Raw genomic sequence first — 18,196 nt, 5'->3', positions numbered from 1 at the left:
AGTGAGTTTAACCCAAACAGACATCTGGATTCACCTGATCCTCTCTGGCTCCAATAACCAAGGTGCCTGATCATGGTCTTCTCTCTAGGCCACCACCCACGTGTACGTGACCATCGTGGACGAGAATGATAATGCTCCTGTGTTCCAGCAGCCACAGTATGAAGTGGTGCTGGATGAGGGCCCGGACACAGTCAACGCCAGCCTTATCACCATCCAGGCACTGGACCTGGATGAGGGGCCAAATGGCACGGTCACCTATGCCATCGTAGGAGGCAACATTATCAATACCTTCCGGATCAACAGGCACACGGTCAGAAGCTGGGGGTGGGGTCCAAGAGGGGACAAAGTCTCTCCAGGGCTTGGTGGGAATCTTGGTGATGTCATAGGGCATAAGGAGCAAACATAGCCTAAATGGAAATTGGAGTGCCCAGTGACAGAGTTACAGGAATGGCAGGGGTGGGGGGTGGTGGGGGGTGGCGGAGGGTGGGGGTGAGCTCTAGTGGATAGGACCTATCTGCCTTCAGTCGTGCTGTGATTGATTAGTGCTGTCTGTCACAGGCACAGGCACAGCAATTGTGGCTAGGACTTCAGGGTTTATTTGGTATAATCTAGAGTAGCCCAGGGCCATCACTCATCACCCCTCCCCTTGTACTTCCTGTGTCCCCAGGGTGTCATTACTGCTGCCAAGGAGCTAGACTATGAGATCAGTCATGGCCGCTACACCCTGATTGTCACTGCCACAGACCAGTGTCCCATCTTGTCCCACCGCCTCACCTCCACAACCACGGTATGTAGGTGAAGTACATCCCCAATGTGGAGATGAGGGAGAACAGAGAGGACCCAGGGGGATCCATGGCGGAAGGGGAAGGAGGAGAAATGCATGTTGGGAGGAAGTGCCTGAATGCATCGGCTCCTGATCAGCTCAGCAGTCTGTCCAGACTTGCTGTGTTACTGTGAGGTGGTCACTTAGCTTCTCTGTGACTGTGTCTAGCACATGAGTGAAAACACCTGCGTGCCCCGCCCCCCCTTATGGGAAAAGCGTGTCTTCTGGTCCAACTAGTAGTGACTCAGGTCCCTGTTCTTCCACTTCCTGGCTTTGTGAACCTGGACAAATCTCTTAACCTTCCTGAGCTTCTGTTTCCTCATGAATGAAAACCGTGGTTCAGGATACAGGGGGAGCAAATGGATCCACGTGAGATGCCCAGAGTATAGGCCATGGTGATAGTGTCAATTGGTCGTGCTCATAAAGATACACAGAAAGCAGAGATAGGAGAAGTACAAGTTCAAGACCAGCTCAGGCTATGTAGAAAGACTCTGTGCCTACCCCCCAAAAAGGCCTGGGGTGAAGGTCAGTGGTAGAGTACTTGCCTATCATGTGCAAGGTCATGAGTTCGAGTCCCAGAACCACCACACACACACAAAGATATGTGGTGACTTGAATTGGCACCCACACATGCATGGCTTAGCTGCCCTCCCACCCTGTGACACTCTACGGCACCCACCGTAGCCCATGGCCATGGGCACCAGATGGTACAGTTGCTGAGGTTCCCCAGGTGTCTGGGGCCAATCCTGGCTAAGCTGCTTGCTGTCTCAGGTGCTTGTGAATGTGAATGACATCAATGACAACGTGCCCACTTTCCCTCGAGACTATGAAGGACCATTTGATGTCACTGAGGGCCAGCCAGGGCCCAGAGTGTGGACATTCCTAGCCCACGACCGGGACTCAGGTCCCAATGGGCAGGTGGAGTACAGTGTTGTGGATGGAGACCCTCTGGGTAAGTGGAGCCTATGCTGGATAGTGGGGCGGGCGTGACCTTCCTTCACCTGCTCAGGGCTGGGGTGAGGGAGTCTGCCGCACAGTTCACCAACCACCGTGTGACCTTCCCTCTCTGGGCCTCAGCTCCACATGCCTTAGTCACAGAGCTATGAGGAGAATTGCCATGGCATGTGGGACGCAGGCTGGTAGCCTTGGAGAGTCCTAGCTCTCTCTAGGGAAACATCCAGGTGGAGGAAGGCAAGCCTCCTCACCACATGTACCTCAGGACCCCAGGACCCAGGGTAACACATTTGGGGAGCACTGGGCTCCTCTGAATACCTACCTCTGTCACCCAACAAAAGCCTACACAGCTGGGCATGGTGACTCATGCTTTTAATTCCAGCACTCAGGAAGTAGAGGCAAGTGGATCTCTGTGAGTTCAAGACCAGCCAAGGTTACTCCATGAGAAGCTGCCTTTAAAAACAAAAAACCCCAAACCATAAAAACCAAAAGGCCTACACAGCTATCATGACTGCCAACCTGGCTCAGAGGCTGGAGCCTGGAAGAACACTTTCTCTCAAGACATTTTGTTAGCTAGGGCACGAATTTCAGGGGCTCGGGTAATCATCAATCAAAACCAAAACAAAAACCTCCATGGAAGGAGGGGGCCTCACTGTAGTGGGGAAGAGGCAGAGACTGTAGCAGTCACTAGTCACCCACATGGGATGCCAGACTCCCCATTCTTTTTTTTTTTTGGTTTTTCAAGACAGGGTTTCTCTATGGTTTTTGGAGCCTGTCCTGGATCCTGGAACTAGCTCTTGTAGACCAGGCTGGTCTCGAACTCACAGAGATTCGCCTGCCTCTGCCTCCCGAGTGCTGGGATTAAAGACGTGCGCCACCACCACCTGGCTTCAGACTCCCCATTCTTAAGACCCAAAGCAGATATCAAATATTTGTAAAATATCCTGCTTTCTAGTGGAGCATTCCAGGACTATTCATAAGGCCCTACTATGTGCTGGTCACGTGCCAGGGAACATGGAAGAGAAATGAGCCAAGTGGGCAGGTGGGGAATAGACATTCAGAGAGAACAGCCAGCCCAAAGGCCCTGAGGTCCAAGCTTGACTGGTAGAATGTTGGAATTGTAAAAAGGCTCTGTGTCTGGTGTGAACTTGAGCAAGAAGAGGAGGAGAAAGAAACGATGCCATCTTGATGACTTGTTTATTTACAGAATGAGGTAGACGCTATGGTACTTTAGGGAGGGACGTGACTTGACTCAGGTGTTCTGTCTCTCTATCTCTATCTCTCTTTCCCTACCTCCCCCACCCCAGGACTCATCTTGGAAACTAAAATGTAGACTGACTCCAGCTCAAGCCTGTGTCCCGACAGCAGATAAAGGGAAACACCCAGGCCACTCAGCACAAAGGTCACTGCAGCCTGAGCCTGCAGGGCCTGCTCCCCACCCCAGGTCACCTACCTAATCTCTAGCCCACGTGTTTGTGGCTCGGCTCTCAACTGACCTCCCCGCTTTCACTCCAAAATGTCCCAGGCATAGGAACCATGGTGAACTCGTTAAGACCATTGTCAAGTCCTGTCCCTCCCATTCTCAAAAGCCCTGGGGTGTCTACCTCACTCGGGAAGTGCCAAGTCCTTCCAGTGGTCCTCAAAGCCATACAGAAAGCATCTCCTCCCCCTTGTTCTCTTACTCGGACTCCCAGTAGACACAGTCTTTTTGCAGTTCCTTGAGCCTACCAGAGATGCTCAGACCTCAGGACCTTTGCACTTGCAATCTTCAGCAATTCTTGGGGAAAAAGAATTGGGAAACATGCCATCCCTACTTGAGCTTTGACCACCAACCCTTCTTCCCCCTTGAGACCTCTCAGTTAGCCCTTCTGACCAAGCCATCCTAGGAGGCCTTGCCCACCTCTCTGTCTTCCTTACAAGATCTCAGTCCCCCAGAAAACATTGGACCTCCCTTTCAAGATCCCCCTCCTATATTTAGAGTTGCTTTTTGTTGCCATCCCAACCCGAGAGGATGCCTATCTGGAAGCCCATTTTCCAGAAGGGACAATCGAGGCAAGCCTTGGGAAGAATCAGGCTGTAGCCCAGACACAACTGGGCAGAAGGTTGTGGCCTCCTGTCTCCCAGTGGGCGGGATTGAGAAGGAGGGGCGTGTCAGGAGTTCTGGCCAGGGCTAGTTGCTGAGGAGACTAATATCTAACTGGGGGAGTCTAGCCAGACTCCCGCTACTACTCCAGGTCTGCTCCCCCAAGCCTTCCAGGGTGATCAGGTCTCCCCTGCCTTTGCCAGTGTGAAGAGAAGCCATTTGCTTCACACCCAGCACATAGCAGGGTGTCAACAGGTCTGGGAAACCCCAAGAAAGGGAATCCCCATGCTTTGGAGATCTTGGAGCCAAGAGCACAGGAAATCCTGCTTCTACAGCTTCCTCAGCCTTAGGCAGGAGTGGAGCCAGGGAGCATAGGGAGCCTGGGAGTGGGAGAGCTGGTGGGAAATCCCAGCTGTAGGCAGGCATCGGGGCTGTTGTGGCAGGAGCTGGGGACAGGTGGCAGAACTCAGGACCGGCGTCAGTGCCAGAGGTCGTGAGAGATAGGCCAAAAAAAAGCCACGAGAATGCTTAGGCCTCTATCTTTGCCAAGCCATGATCTCTACTGTGGGCCTGGGCCCCAAGTGCCAAGAGGAAGAGAAAAGGCTGAGTGGTGGGTCATGCCTGTATTACAGCATTGAGGCAGGGGGTTGCCACCAATTCCAGGTAAACCTGGGTTATAGCATGAGACCCTGTTTCAAGGAAAAGGCAAAAGGAAGGGGAATGGTTTTTCTCCCCAGCTCAGTTCCTAGAAGCATGTACAGAGGAGAAATGACCCATTCCTCAGGTTCTCACCAGAGCCCCAGCCCCTTCTCCATTTCCACAGAAGCGCCCACTTCCTCCACTGGCTCCCTTCAGTCCTCACATGCCTGTCCCCCCCACCCCACTCTCTCTCAAACTTCTAGTCCTGAGGCGTGTTATCCTAGCGGACTCAAACCTCAGTTCTGCCGTTACCACGCTGGAAGCACAGAGGACACTGTTATCTGCCTCCTAGCTTCATTCTTCAAAGAGCACAAGCCACAGGGTAGCCAGAATCTGCAGCTCTGAGTTCCTGCTTTAGACACTAGGACCTGGCCCCTCAGCTGGGTCCAGATCTGAACCTCAGGGTTAAAAATGGCATTACCACAAGCCTGAAAGATATCCCCGAGTTCCAGCTGGGGGCTCCAGACAGGGGCTACCCAGGGCGCCTCATCCTACCAACCTGCTACCTGGAGCTCACAGCAACAGCCCTCCTTTATGGCAGAGAGGGCCCAGTGCATTCCCTTCTCACAAGACTTCCTACCTGGGAAGTCGTAGTTGCTAGCGGTGGAGGCTGGGGAGACTAGAGACAGTCTCAGCCCAGGGTGATTCCAGGTCCTTATCTCCACCAGACAAAGAACTCAGAGACAAAGGAAATGGGAGGAGTTTTCCCTCTCTAGTGCGTGGGTGTGTGTACGTGTGCACACGCATGCAGAGGCCTGAAGGCGATGCCAGGAATCAGCCTCCACCTTATTCGTTGAGGCAGGCTCTGTCAATCAAACCCAGAACTTGCCAATATGCTGGCCAGCCTATGCTGGGGGACCTCCTGTCTCTGCCTTCTGAGTCTGGAATTGCAGGTGGGACAACACGGCCTCCTGGCCTTACCAGGGGTTTCTGAGGAGCCGAACTCTGGTCCTCATGCTGGTGTGGCAAGTGCTCCAACTTCTCAGCCATGTCCCTACCCCAAGGGAGGAAGTGTGACCACAGAACAAAAACCTGTAGCAGAAGGAAAGAGATTTCTAGGAAGAGGCAAACAGCCAGCTCTGCAATACTAATGATGTTTTTTGCATAAAGCAAAAGACAGGTCACCGTGCTCTTCTTTGGTCCCCATGTGTCAGCCCACCTAGACACTTGTGTGACGTTCTGCTGTGACACAGCCCAGGTGTGACCTCAGCCTCCAGACACCATTACAGCTCACCTTGGGCTTTTTTTTCTAACCTGTCTAGAACACACTTTCCAAAGTGCTTAAAATACCCTTGTGAGATTCTGACCACAAGGAGTGTGTTGCGTAGGATGGAAGCCCCGTAAGCCAGAGGTGGTGGCACATTCCCGGAATCCCAGCACTTGGGACATCGAGGCATAAGGGTCAGGAGTTCAGGGTCAGCCTGGACTACGCGAAACTTTGCCTCAAAACAGAGAAAAACAAAGACATCCCACCCCTGCTTTTCAACATAACTATCACACCTGGGTCACCCTCTGACCAGCTCGAGGCCCGGGAGGGAAGCTGATTGGTCAAGAATTACATACACATGTGGTATCAGGGCCACGCTCCCATTATACCCATACGGGCCCCAGGAGGGCGCATACCTCAGCTGGCCCTGGCATTCATGAGGAGGGCTGGCTGGAGGAAGGGGGCTCTCCGTCGGAACCAGCTAATGCAGGCCTGTTCTGGTGGCTCCCAGGGGAGTTCGTGATTTCTCCCGTGGAGGGTGTGCTGAGGGTCCGAAAGGATGTAGAGCTGGACCGGGAGACCATTGCCTTCTACAACCTGACCATCTGTGCCCGAGACAGAGGGGTACCGCCTCTCAGCTCCACGGTGAGTCTGGCCCAGCTCCATGGCATCCATTGTTGTACACTGGATGCCCGCAAACTGTCACCCTTGGTCCCACGAAACCAGAGATGCCTTAGTCTCGGGGACCTTGGCTCTCCAGGATTCTCCCCTCTAATCCCCTCTTAAGAGACTGTTTTTCCTGTTAGACCTCTGGCCCTGATCCCAACCTGACACTGCATACATTCTCCTCCCCTTCTGCTCAACTGTTTTTCTTCCTCCATCTTCCCCTCCCTCCACAACCTTCCTCTCTCTATGTCTTTGCTACCTTTCCTCTGTCTCTGTCCCCTCTTCCTCTGCTGTCACTCCACCCCTGACTCTTCCCTCCCTCAGATGCTGGTGGGAATCCGTGTGCTGGACATCAACGACAACGACCCGGTGCTGCTGAACCTCCCCATGAACGTCACCATCAGCGAGAACAGCCCTGTCTCGAGCTTCGTCGCCCACATCCTGGCCAGCGATGCCGACAGCGGCTGCAATGCCCTCCTCACCTTCAACATCACTGCCGGCAACCGAGAGCGGGCCTTCTTCATCAATGCCACGGTAGGGTCGGGACCTGCCCCGGGGCCCCCAAGTACTTCCTACAAAAGGCTCATGGAGGAGTTCCGGGTTCCAGACCCCAGAGCTGGAGCAGCTGTAGTTCTAAAGTGAAGAGGGAAGCCATGAGTGGTGATAGTGCACACCCAAATCCTGGCCAGCTTTGCCAGGCTGAGCAGGAGGATTGCTGTGAGTTCAAGGCTAGTCTGGGATTCGTAAGAACCCTGACTCAAAAAGCAAGCCTCCACTTGGTGCGGTGTTGCATCTATAATCCTAGCACCTGGGGAATAGCAGCAAGGAGATTAGGAGTTCAGGGTCATCCTGGCTCCATTTGAGTTTGAAGTCAGTCTGTGCTATAAGAAACCCTGCCTAGCCGGGCGGTGGTGGCGCACGCCTTTAATCCCAGCACTCGGGAGGCAGAGGCAGGCGGATCTCTGTGAGTTCGAGACCAGCCTGGTCTACAGAGCTAGTTCCAGGACAGGCTCCAAAGCCACAGAGAAACCCTGTCTCGAAAAACCAAAAAAAAAAAAAAAAAAAAAGAAACCCTGCCTAAATAAATAAATAAGACAACAAAGTATGATGAAAAATCTGCTCAAAATAAGTCAACTCAAGCCGGGCTGTGGTGGCTCACACCTTTAATCCCAGCACTCGGGAGGCAGAGGCAGGCAGATCTCTGTGAGTTTGAGACCAGTCTGGTCTACAAGAGCTAGTTCCAGAACATGCAACACAGAAGAAACACAGAAGCAACACAGAAACACAGAAGCAACACAGAAGAAACTCTGTCTCAAAAAACAAACAAAAAAACAAAAACAAAAAAAGTCAACTCTTAGAGGCAGAACAGGCTGTGGGAATTTCAGCCAGCAGAGGTGCCATCCACACTCATTAAACAGCTCAAGGGAGGAGGCATGAGAAACTGAATTGGCCTCAGCTTTGTCAACAAGGCGGTCATTTGGTTGTAGCTGTGTTCACAGGCACCAGGGAGGCTCTCCTGTGGCCACCAGCACACAGTTGCCCTGACTCAGCACTGCTCATGTGGAGTGTGGTGCACAATACAGGAACCCAGTCTAAGTCAGCAGCCCAGTCCAACACAGCAGCCCCCTTTGGCTTTGGTGGACAGCTGTTTTCTGGTGTCCATCAGCCACCACTCCCAACCCACCCACCCCCAAAGGCGGCTTCTGGGCACACGTGAACCCTAAACTGTAATTACTTGAGCCAGTTCACAGTTCACCTGAATTTCTTTCCTGGCCTTTTGGAGTGTGTGTAGGCTGTTGACACCCAGGGTCCTTGGAAGGTCCCCTCTTTGGGGATGTCAAGAACTTGGTATCACTGACCTACCCTCACCCTGGAAAGATCCTCGTACCCTCCTGTGGCCCTTATCTGCTAGGCACTTTGGGGAAGGTACTCCCAGCCACCTAGGAACTGTGGGCAGTGTGCGGACTTCTGGGGGGGATGCGTGGATTTGCCAGCTCATCTAACCAGCCAGGCGCATCCCAGACAGGGATCGTCACTGTCAACCGGCCCCTGGACCGAGAGCGCATCCCAGAGTACAGACTGACGGTTTCTGTGAAGGACAACCCGGAGAACCCACGCATAGCCAGGAAGGTAAGGCTGCGAGAGACTGAGGGTAGGTGGGGTGAGAGATAGGAGGAGGGAGGGAGGGAGGGGGAAGGTAGGGGGGGGAGAGAGGGGAAAGGCAGAGTGTGTGAGAGAGTTATAAGAGCAAGAGGCACCTCTACCTCTCCCTTGGAGAGAGGGTGGCAGCCTGCCAGAGGCTTAAAAGTGCACATCTGCCTTAGCAAACCCTGGCTTCAGATCTGAGTCCTCCTGTCCACAGGTATGTGCTTGAGCCAATTCATTTTTCTCAGACTCCCTTTTGTCTTCAACGCTGTGTCCCTTCATCCTCAGTACAGAGCCTGGTCCAGGGCCAACACTCAGCGAATGTCAGATGACACATCTTCCCCGAACAACAGATGGGTGTGCATGCCCATGGGACTCAGACCTGCACTTGAAGGTTCTAAGGGGGGTGGGATATGGGGCTACATGGTCCTTCAGATGCTAAGGCACAGTCCCTTTACTGAAAGTCAGTGGGAGCTTCCTGACAGGCGCTTGCAGGTTTGAGCTGGCCTATTCTTACTACGCATGGTGTTAGGAGAGTCCTGCAACTGTTTCCTTGGCTCTACTTCTGACCAGCTAGGTGGCTCTGTTGGGACACTGCTTCCTCAATACCTCAGTTTGTACTAGAGCACAAACAACTTACCAGTGGCTACACCACTGAAGAAAAAACTACTCCCGCCTCTGTCAACAGCCCCCTGTGAGCCCTTCTCTCATCCATGATAAGATGCTTGATTTTATCATGAAGAGATGTCATTTAGTCACTTCCATATCTGTGGAGATGATCATTTGACTTCTCTGGCTCTGAGTCCATTCATGTGATAGATTGCGTTTGTGGATGAATGTATGTTGAACCATCCTGTCATCTCTGGAAGGAAACCAACTTGATCGTGTTGATCATTGTGAATGTGTCTTTTATTTAGGCTTGCAAGTGTTTTGTTAACGTTTGCATTTGTTTTCGATAAGGAGACTGATCTGTAGGTTGTCGTTGTTGAACAGGGTTCCCTGCTGGCACAGAAAACTGTCCCGGTGGCAGCCATCTCAGGGGGCCTTTTCTTCTACCATCCCTAGTGTCAATTCCGTAAATCTCATGGAAGTACTGAAGGTTGATCTGCCGCGTCCACAGTGTCTGTGGTGGGGGTGGCAGTTGTGTTGGTTGTGGTTAGGGTAGTTGTTTGGGGCGATAATTAAGTGGACTATGGAGACAGGAGAATCAGCTGGCAGAGTGATCAGCTATTCCTGTTTCTTTTGGTTCCCTAAATATATTGAGTTGCTTGTCCAATGTGGTTTCTAAGCTGCCATCTTTCCCTGAAGTCTGTCACAGAGCTTCAAAGCAAGGGTTACTTTCTCTGTGCCCTCATCCTGGTGTTGCTACATCGTATTCAGGGGCCCCAGGAGGATACAAGTCTGAGGCGCAGCTTGGCATGAGAGCATGGGTGGACTTGGGCCAACATCAGGTAGATGTGAAGGTCTGAAAGCCAGGGCTCACTGTCCAGCCTAAAATTCTCATCAGCGGCAGTGTAGGTGGCTAAGAACCTTCCTCACCCACACTGGCCCACAACCACACACCATTCCCATAAACAAATTACAATTCTTATTGATCAGAGTGGAAAGTGGAGACGGGCCAATCGGGGGAAGGCATCTTGCCAGGATCACCCAGTGAGCAGCCAGCAAAGAGAAGACTAGAACTCTCCATCCCTCCTTGGTGCTTTTTCAATCCCCCATCTCTCAGCGTGGTCCTCGTCCACAGCACAGCATTCATCCTCTCCTGCTCTGCCCATCACAGGATTTTGACTTACTGCTGGTCCGTCTGGCCGATGAGAATGACAATCACCCCCTCTTCACTGAGGGCACGTACCAGGCTGAGGTGATGGAGAACTCTCCTGCCGGTAGGTGCTGGGCCCGCCCGGGCACTCTCCGGGCACTCTTTCTGTACAAGAGGACGCCCCTGGGACCATAGGGGCTGAGGATGCACTGTGTGCCTAGGGTCAGAGTTGGACATAGAACTCAGGGGGTGCAGGAGGGTGCCAGAGGGGAGGATGCAGCTTCAAAACTCGGGGGCTGGGGCTGCTAATGAGGCCACGGGTCTGTTTGGGAGAAATAAGAGTAGTCATTGATATTGATCACCCTGGGGTGATCTGAAAGCAGCCTCACTATCCCTCAGAGAGAGGAATCCAAGGTGAAAAGAATGCCAAGGACTGATGAACCCACCTTTCCTGTTCCCCAGTTCTGTAGGGTAGAAACCCTGGAATTGGGCATCAGAAGTGAACTCAAGGATCCTAGCTAGTCAGCATAGCCCTTACCACCTACACAGCGCTAGTTAACTTTGTCTCCCTTTGATGCCGCCAGGAGAGCCTCTTACCCTTCTCTACCCCCACCCCACACCTTGATTTGAATCGGGAAGAGAGATAAGTGAGACAGTACTGTCTCTGAGTGGACATCACCTCTGTGTGGACGTGGCTTCTAAATCTGCTGGTGTGCACGTCCACGCATTTACCAGTATGCTGCCACGTCAAGGCATGTGTGTGGAGTTACATGTGGGCACAGACTCACGTAGGCATGTAGGTGGCCCTATGATGTACTCATGGCAAGTGTGCCCATCAGGAGAGACAGACAAGGGCACAAACCGGGGCATCCTAAGCTTGGATGTTCTCAGTGTCCATGTAATCACTACCACATGAACTCAGAGGCCCACGTACTGTGTGTGTATAGCCATGTACAGTCTGACCTTGTTGTAATAGAGCAACATCTGCTTGCATGTGGACAGACAAGACTCACACATGGAGGGGACACCAGGGATCCCCCTAGATCCTCCAGTGGAGTGGCCAGCCTCAAAGGCTGCTGGGAAGTAGGCCTGGCTCCAGGCAGGCCAGAGGGGCTTGCTCACTGCTCTTGTGTTTTCTCCCCAGCAGAGCTTTGAGGCCGCTCCCAGGCATCTGCGTTCAGTCTGCCAAGGCTGCCGCAGGCCCGCCCCAGGGCCTCCCTACCCGCTCCCCACCCACCTCCCCTCCTTCTCCTCTCATCCATTGTCAGCCATGGTCATGGGGGACACGGACAGGGAGGGGGGAGGGCAGGGACCAGGCTGGCTTGTGGTGACTCCTCTCCTCTGGCTCAGGGACACCCCTCACGGTGCTCAATGGGCCTATCCTGGCCCTGGATGCTGACGAGGATATATACGCCATAGTCACTTACCAGCTGCTGGGTGCTCACAGTGACCTCTTTGATATCCACAACAGCACAGGTGAGGGCTGAGCTGAAGCTTACCAGTCAACCTGGGGTGGGACTGGCCCATCCTCGGGCCTGGAACAGTAGTTCTCAACCTGTGGGTTGAGACCCCTTTGGGGGTGAACCACCCTTTCACAGGGATCACCCAAGACCATTGGAAAACACAGATATTTACATTACAATTGATAACAGTAGCAAAATAACAGTAGCAAAATGACAGTTAGGAAGTAGCAATGAAAATAATTTTATGGTTAGGGTTCACCACAATATGAGGAACTGTTTGAAAGGGTCATAGCATTAGGAAGATTGAGAACCTCTCCTCTTGGGCTCTTCCTTAGTATGGACCCTGTTCCTCATAGCCCACAACCCACACTGCAAGTGGATGGAGACTCCCACAGGAGTCTCAGTGGGAGAACCCAAAAAGAAGCGTGGAGGCAACTTTAGGGACCTCTTGCTGCATAGAGTCGTGGCCTGAGCAAACAACCCCCATCTTCTCTCTGTATGCCCTGTGTCCTGGACAGAAACACCCCCTGATCAACCAGAAATACCAAAGTAGTACTCCTGTACTCACACCAGAGAGCTGCTCCCCCAGAGCCATGTCCCGACAGTTTGGTCAGGACAGGAGGCTAGTCTAGTGACAGATATTTATTTACAAAGCATGTCTGTCTGTCTATGTACCGTGTCTCTCTATGGGCAGGTCAATCCTCTGCCCTGGTCACTCCCAGCAGACTGAGAACTGCAGAGGCCACCAAGGAGGGACAGCCATGGCGAACATGGGTGCCCCCTGGATGTGGATAACTGAACCTTCAGGAAATAAAGTCACCGTGTCTTTCCTCTCTGTCCCTGCTATGGTGTCTCTTCTCTTTACCCGCTGTGTCCCTTACCCTGTACATCTCCCTGGCTGGTGGTCCTGGGTACCAGGCGTGGTGACTGTGAGGTCTGGGGTCGTCATTGACCGGGAGGCCTTCTCGCCCCCGCTCCTGGAGCTGCTGCTGTTAGCTGAGGATGTTGGACTACTCAACGGCACCGCCCACCTGCTCGTCACTATCCTGGATGACAATGACAACTGGCCCACCTTCAGTCCTGCCGCTTACACTGTCCACCTACTGGAGAACTGCCCTCCAGGTAGTGCCAGGGTCTGATTGGCAGGGGTGTGGGTTTAGAGGCTCAGGTGAGCACAAGTGAAATTATGTGGTGATGGGATTACAAGGTGGTGCCCATCAAAGCCTGTGTTGTAAACCAGCATAGATGCAGAATCATTCTCATCATAATCTAGTTTAATGGGAGGAAGGGGGGATGTTTCCATCTACACATTGCCTGGAATAATATGAACATTCTGAAGCATGAGGCCGCCACTGTGATATGTGCTGTCAAGACTGGTGAGGCGAGGCCTCTTTTGCAGCATCATTAAAGGGTTCTGGGCTATGGAGAGATGGCTCCAGAAATAAGGATGCCTGCTCAGCAAACATGAAGATCTGAGTTCAAATCCCACACCTACAAAGAACACTGGGTACACACCGATGGGGGTGGACTCAGGAGGATCACTGGAGCTTAGTGGGTACCAGTCTAGTTCCAGGTTCCGTGAGAGATCCTGTCTCAAGTAAGGCAGAGACTGATGGAAGAAGATGCCGGGCATCCTCCTGTGTATGCACAGGCGTGTACGTACTCATACACCACACAATGAGCAAAAGGCCCTGATCTTTCTAGAAGAGGCCCCAGTGCTCACCTACTGCCTGATTCCTTCCTGCAGGATTCTCAGTCCTTCAGGTCACAGCCACAGATGAGGACAGTGGCCTCAACGGGGAGCTGGTCTACCGAATAGAAGCCGGGGCTCAGGACCGCTTCCTCATCCACCCAGCCACTGGAGTCATCCGTGTTGGCAATGCCACCATCGACAGAGAAGAACAGGAGTCCTACAGGTTGACAGTGGTGGCCACTGACCGGGGCACTGTCCCGCTGTCAGGCACGGCCATCGTCACCATTCTGATTGATGACATCAATGACTCCCGCCCCGAATTCCTCAACCCCATCCAGACAGTGAGTGTGCTGGAATCCGCAGAGCCAGGCACCGTCATTGCCAACATCACTGCTATCGACCTTGACCTCAACCCCAAACTGGAGTACCACATCATCAGCATCGTGGCTAAGGACGACACTGACCGCCTGGTGCCTGACCAGGAAGATGCTTTTGCCGTGAATATCAATACAGGTACGAGAATGGCGTTAGCTCTCCTGACCCGGACCCAGAATCCTAGCTCCCTCCCTCTCTGTCTCCCTCCCCTCCCCTTCTCTTTCTCTGCCATTCCCTTTGTGCTCTTGTCTTTTTCTCCACCCCTCTTCCTTTCCTTGCTCCTCTGCTGCCTCCCTCCCTCCCTCCCTCCCTCCCTCCCTCTTGCCCCTGCCGTCCGTCTCCTTGACAAGCTGCTCAGCCCTTTCTGGCTCCTTCACCCTACAGTGTTGCAGGGGTGCCCATGTCCCCACATCCGTGCTGGCATTTGCTATTACAGAGTTTCAGTGTTTGTAATTCAAACGGAAAACAGTAATAGCACATATTTCCTTAATAAGGAGATTTGGCCAAACACCTTTGATTGGTGCGTTTAAATCTTCTATAAATTATGTCTGTGCCCTTATCTTCCGTTATAATAAAAACAGAATCATGATTTTATCTTTTGTGGTTTATCCAGCTTACTGTAATTTTGACAGTTTGCTGTATGTCCAAAAGTTGAGCAGTTTTGGTCCTCTGGGAAGTCAGAGAAGGGCATGAGTCTTATAGGAAGTGTCATAAAAATTAGCATAACAGTGACAAAATGCTAAAAATCATTGTTATTGGGAGAAATGTATAGGGAGATGACACAAGTGTCCCATAGATAGCGAGTAGACATCAGTGTGCTGTTGTCATGATGGTGATATGGGGACATTGGTATTCCTGCACTGCTGTAGGGTACAGACCAGGGTCCCCATCAGGCAGCAATCCAACACAGAGTACGTTCAGACCCCAGGACCTAGCAGCACAGAAGGGGAAGAGTGGTGAGCTCACACCATGGGATACCAGGCAGCAGCAGACATTGGCTGGGCACACAGCAATGGAGAGGAAAGGGTATCTTTGTTATAGGTGCTTGCTGTAAAGATTTAAAAGAGAGTGAGCTACATACCATGGCAGCATTTGCGTAACTGGAAGGGACAAAATGGTTCTCAGGAATACTTTATCCTGGAGATGGGGTCTCATGCAGCCTAGGCTGGCCTTGAACTTGTAATATGGACCAAAATGACCTAAAACTTTGATCCTCTTTCTTCTACCTCCCAAGAGATGACTGTTGTACAGAGAACCGGAGGGGTCAAACCCAGGGCCTCCTGCATGCTGGGCCAGTACCCTACAACTGAGCTACACCATCAGTCTCAACACCCATAGACCACATGCACACTCTGCCTGAGAGAGGAGGAGTGTGAGGGAATTTGGTGGGGGGGGTGTGAAAACCAAATGCCCACAGTCAGAGCATGCAGTGGGCCAGAGTAGGATCTAAAATATGTAGTATCCTGTGCTAGCCTAGGCCAGATCAAAGTGGTTCCCAAGCTGGTCTGTCAGGACCATGGAGAGCCACCCAACCCCTGCTTCCCTGGATAGCATGCTCCCCCAACTTTTCTCTGCCTTGTTCCCTGCTACCTCCCACTGATTCTTTTTCTCTCTATTTTTTCTTTCCAGTGTCTTCTCTGTCCACCTTCCTCATGGCCCCCAGTCTCCCCTTGCTCGGCTTCCCTACCCTTTCTTCCCAGATCCTCCAACCCCTCTACTTCAGCTGGGTTCTCACCCCTTCCCCTCTACCCCTTCTCCCATCCTAGCCTCTCCTGCCCTGGCCAGTTCTGAGTCCCACAGCCACCGCCCCACCCCACACCCTGCCCCGTCCCTCCTCGCTGCACCCTGAACTAACCAATGTTAACCCTCTCTTTCTCCCTCACGGCTGGCAGGCCTACAGGTTTGAGCTCTGTTCTGTCATTTCCCACCTCATCTCCTCTCTGCTTCACTCCCACTGCCTTCCTCCATGCCTCATACCCCACCCTTCCTGCCCTGGGGGCCGGCCCAGGCCGTGCCCAGCCTTTGCAGACTGAACGCAGCTGCCCTCTCCCCAACCTCGCTCCCCAGCCCGGGGGACGGGGAGCGAGAGTAGGAAGAGGAGGAGGAGGAGGCGGCCACCCAGGGTAAGTGACCACCCATGGCTGGGGACCTGTGGAAGACAGCAACCCAGCAGGGGGTCTGCCAAGGGGGAAGGGTATCATAAGACCCTGGTAGCTAAGAGGAGGAGATCTTAGTCTAGGGCCAATGAGGGGAGACCAGAGGAGCCACTCAGGCCCCAACAGACAAAAAGACCCCAACAGATGGACTGTCCAGCAAAACCAGAACTTGTGGAGTTTCTCTCTGGTTTATGGAGCAGCTGGGGACACAGGGAAGAGAAGGAACTTGTTGTCATCCACATAGACTGCTGTTTCTGTCCTGTAATAAGCACCATGTCACATTCTACTTAGGACAAAGGGGCATGCCTAGGGGCTCTAGCCTGTCCCCCAGGGTGGTTGTCCTCGTTCCAGATGCCAGGAGATCTTCCTTGGAATATAAGCACTTGTGAAACTGTGACATACAGCATAAAATCTATTTTTTTTTCTGGTAATGACTATTGACCAGGCCTTTCCTATGTATACTAGGCAAACTAAGCAAGTGCTCCATCACTAAACTGTATTACCAGCCCTGATATTTAACATTTTTTTATTTTAAGATATTTTAAGATAACTTGTTATCTTGGACTTCTGTTTCATTTTTTTAAAATTAATGACTCGATTTCTTAATTTGTTACTTAAATTTTTATTTTATGTGCACTGGTGTTTTGCCTGCTTATGTGTCTGTGCACTGAGTGCATGTAATATCCATGGAGACCAAAAGAGGATGTTGGATCCCCTTTTGTAACTCCTGGAACTGGAGTTACATATGCTTGTGAGCCACCATGTGTGTGCTGGGACTAAAATCCAGGTCCTCTGGATGAGCAGCCAGTGCTCTTAACTGATGAGCACTCTCTCCAGCTCCCTATTTTTACTCTGTTGAGTAGCTGGTATTACAGGCATGCACCACCATGCTCAGCTTGGTTTGGTTTTTGAAGCAAGGTCTTGCTTTGTAGCCCAGGCTGGCCTCAAACCCACCAGCCTCCTGCCTCAGCCTCCCATGGCTGGGATGTCAGATGTGCACTCCTGGGCATGGCTCGCCTCAGCCATTTTTTAGTGTATTCTTTAGCAGGACCAAGAACATTCATGCTGTTGCGGACTGCTGTTCCGTATCGTGCTGCTCTTTTTATTTTCAAAGATTACATAGAACTTTGTATGTGCCAGGCAAAGTTCTAAGTACTTGGTTGGTAGAGTCTCGTTTTCTTTTCCTTATTCCCTGGAACCTCTGTGGTGGTGCTACACTTGCCCCTTTTGTCAATGAGGACAGGAAAGGCTGGACAGTTTGTCCAAGGTCACCAGCCTCAGCTGAAGGGCCCCAGTCTCTATGAGTGGCTATATATATAGGCCAGCCCAGCCACAAGTCTCCTGGTCCATCAGGGGCTAGTGTCCTTTATCAGGATGGGGGTGTGGTAGGGCAGGGGCTCTGAGGAGCCCAGACTTCGTGGGGTTTCCCTTCTAGCAGAATCTGACCTGGTCCGGCCCACAGGGTCTGTGATGGTGAAGTCTCCCTTGAACCGCGAGCTGGTTGCTACCTATGAGGTCACGCTCTCAGTGATTGACAACGCCAGCGACCTCCCAGAGCGTGCCGTCAGTGTGCCAAACGGTAAGATGCCCTGCTAGTATATCTCTAATGGGTCACTCAGAGCTCTCTGAGGGCTGGGAGGGGCTAGGAACCAAGTGCAAGCCTGGCTGTAAGGAGGTGAATCCCAGGACTTAGCTGCCAGGGCTACTGAGGAGTTGGGGTACCTTAGGATAGTGACAACCACTTTGGGACTCAGGGTGACTGTGCCCCTAAATGTATGGGATCTGAACCCTTAGACTCTGAGGGGTAGGGGAGGGTGTCAGGATAATATTGGAATCCAGGGTGCGGCTAGAATAGGAATAGGAACTGTGATCTGATAGGAAGCCCTGGGGTCAGGGCAGGAAGTAAAGAGCTAAAGAAGGGGACTCAAGGCCACAGACCACAGTGGGGCAGGCTCAGTGACAGAGGCATGTGCTGGGAAGCTATTATGGGCTGGAATGGTTGGGCTAGGCAGAGGGGGCAGTGGAAAAAGTAGGGATGGGGTGGTCTCATTCTACTGTCAGAAGACAAGGACAGTTGTTGGGGTGGCTTGGGCCTGCTTATCTTCTCAGCCTAGAGGCCCAAGTGTTCCAGAGGGAAGTTTGTACTTGTTTATCTCTTACACATCCTGAGATT

The 18,196-nt window shown here is 52.4% G+C and overlaps 1 protein-coding gene across 1 annotated transcript in view; it reads left to right on the top strand.

Moving 5' to 3' along the window:
* The window catches only part of Cdh23 (cadherin related 23), a 362,011-nt gene that overhangs the window by 328,657 nt on the left and 15,158 nt on the right, over positions 1–18,196 (top strand). Inside the window, exons 39-49 of the mRNA XM_005360071.2 lie at positions 89–310; positions 668–787; positions 1,595–1,775; positions 6,278–6,411; positions 6,757–6,966; positions 8,455–8,562; positions 10,358–10,460; positions 11,687–11,812; positions 12,718–12,921; positions 13,547–14,005; positions 17,486–17,602. Coding sequence (XP_005360128.1) covers positions 89–310; positions 668–787; positions 1,595–1,775; positions 6,278–6,411; positions 6,757–6,966; positions 8,455–8,562; positions 10,358–10,460; positions 11,687–11,812; positions 12,718–12,921; positions 13,547–14,005; positions 17,486–17,602 — 1,984 coding nt within the window. The remainder of the gene's footprint in view (positions 1–88; positions 311–667; positions 788–1,594; positions 1,776–6,277; positions 6,412–6,756; positions 6,967–8,454; positions 8,563–10,357; positions 10,461–11,686; positions 11,813–12,717; positions 12,922–13,546; positions 14,006–17,485; positions 17,603–18,196) is intronic.

This window comes from Microtus ochrogaster, linkage group LG2 (genome assembly GCF_000317375.1).
Source record: "Microtus ochrogaster isolate Prairie Vole_2 linkage group LG2, MicOch1.0, whole genome shotgun sequence".
NCBI lineage: Eukaryota > Metazoa > Chordata > Mammalia > Rodentia > Cricetidae > Microtus > Microtus ochrogaster.
Note: the sequence above shows the minus strand (reverse complement) of the source record. Positions and strands in the feature narration are given on the sequence as shown.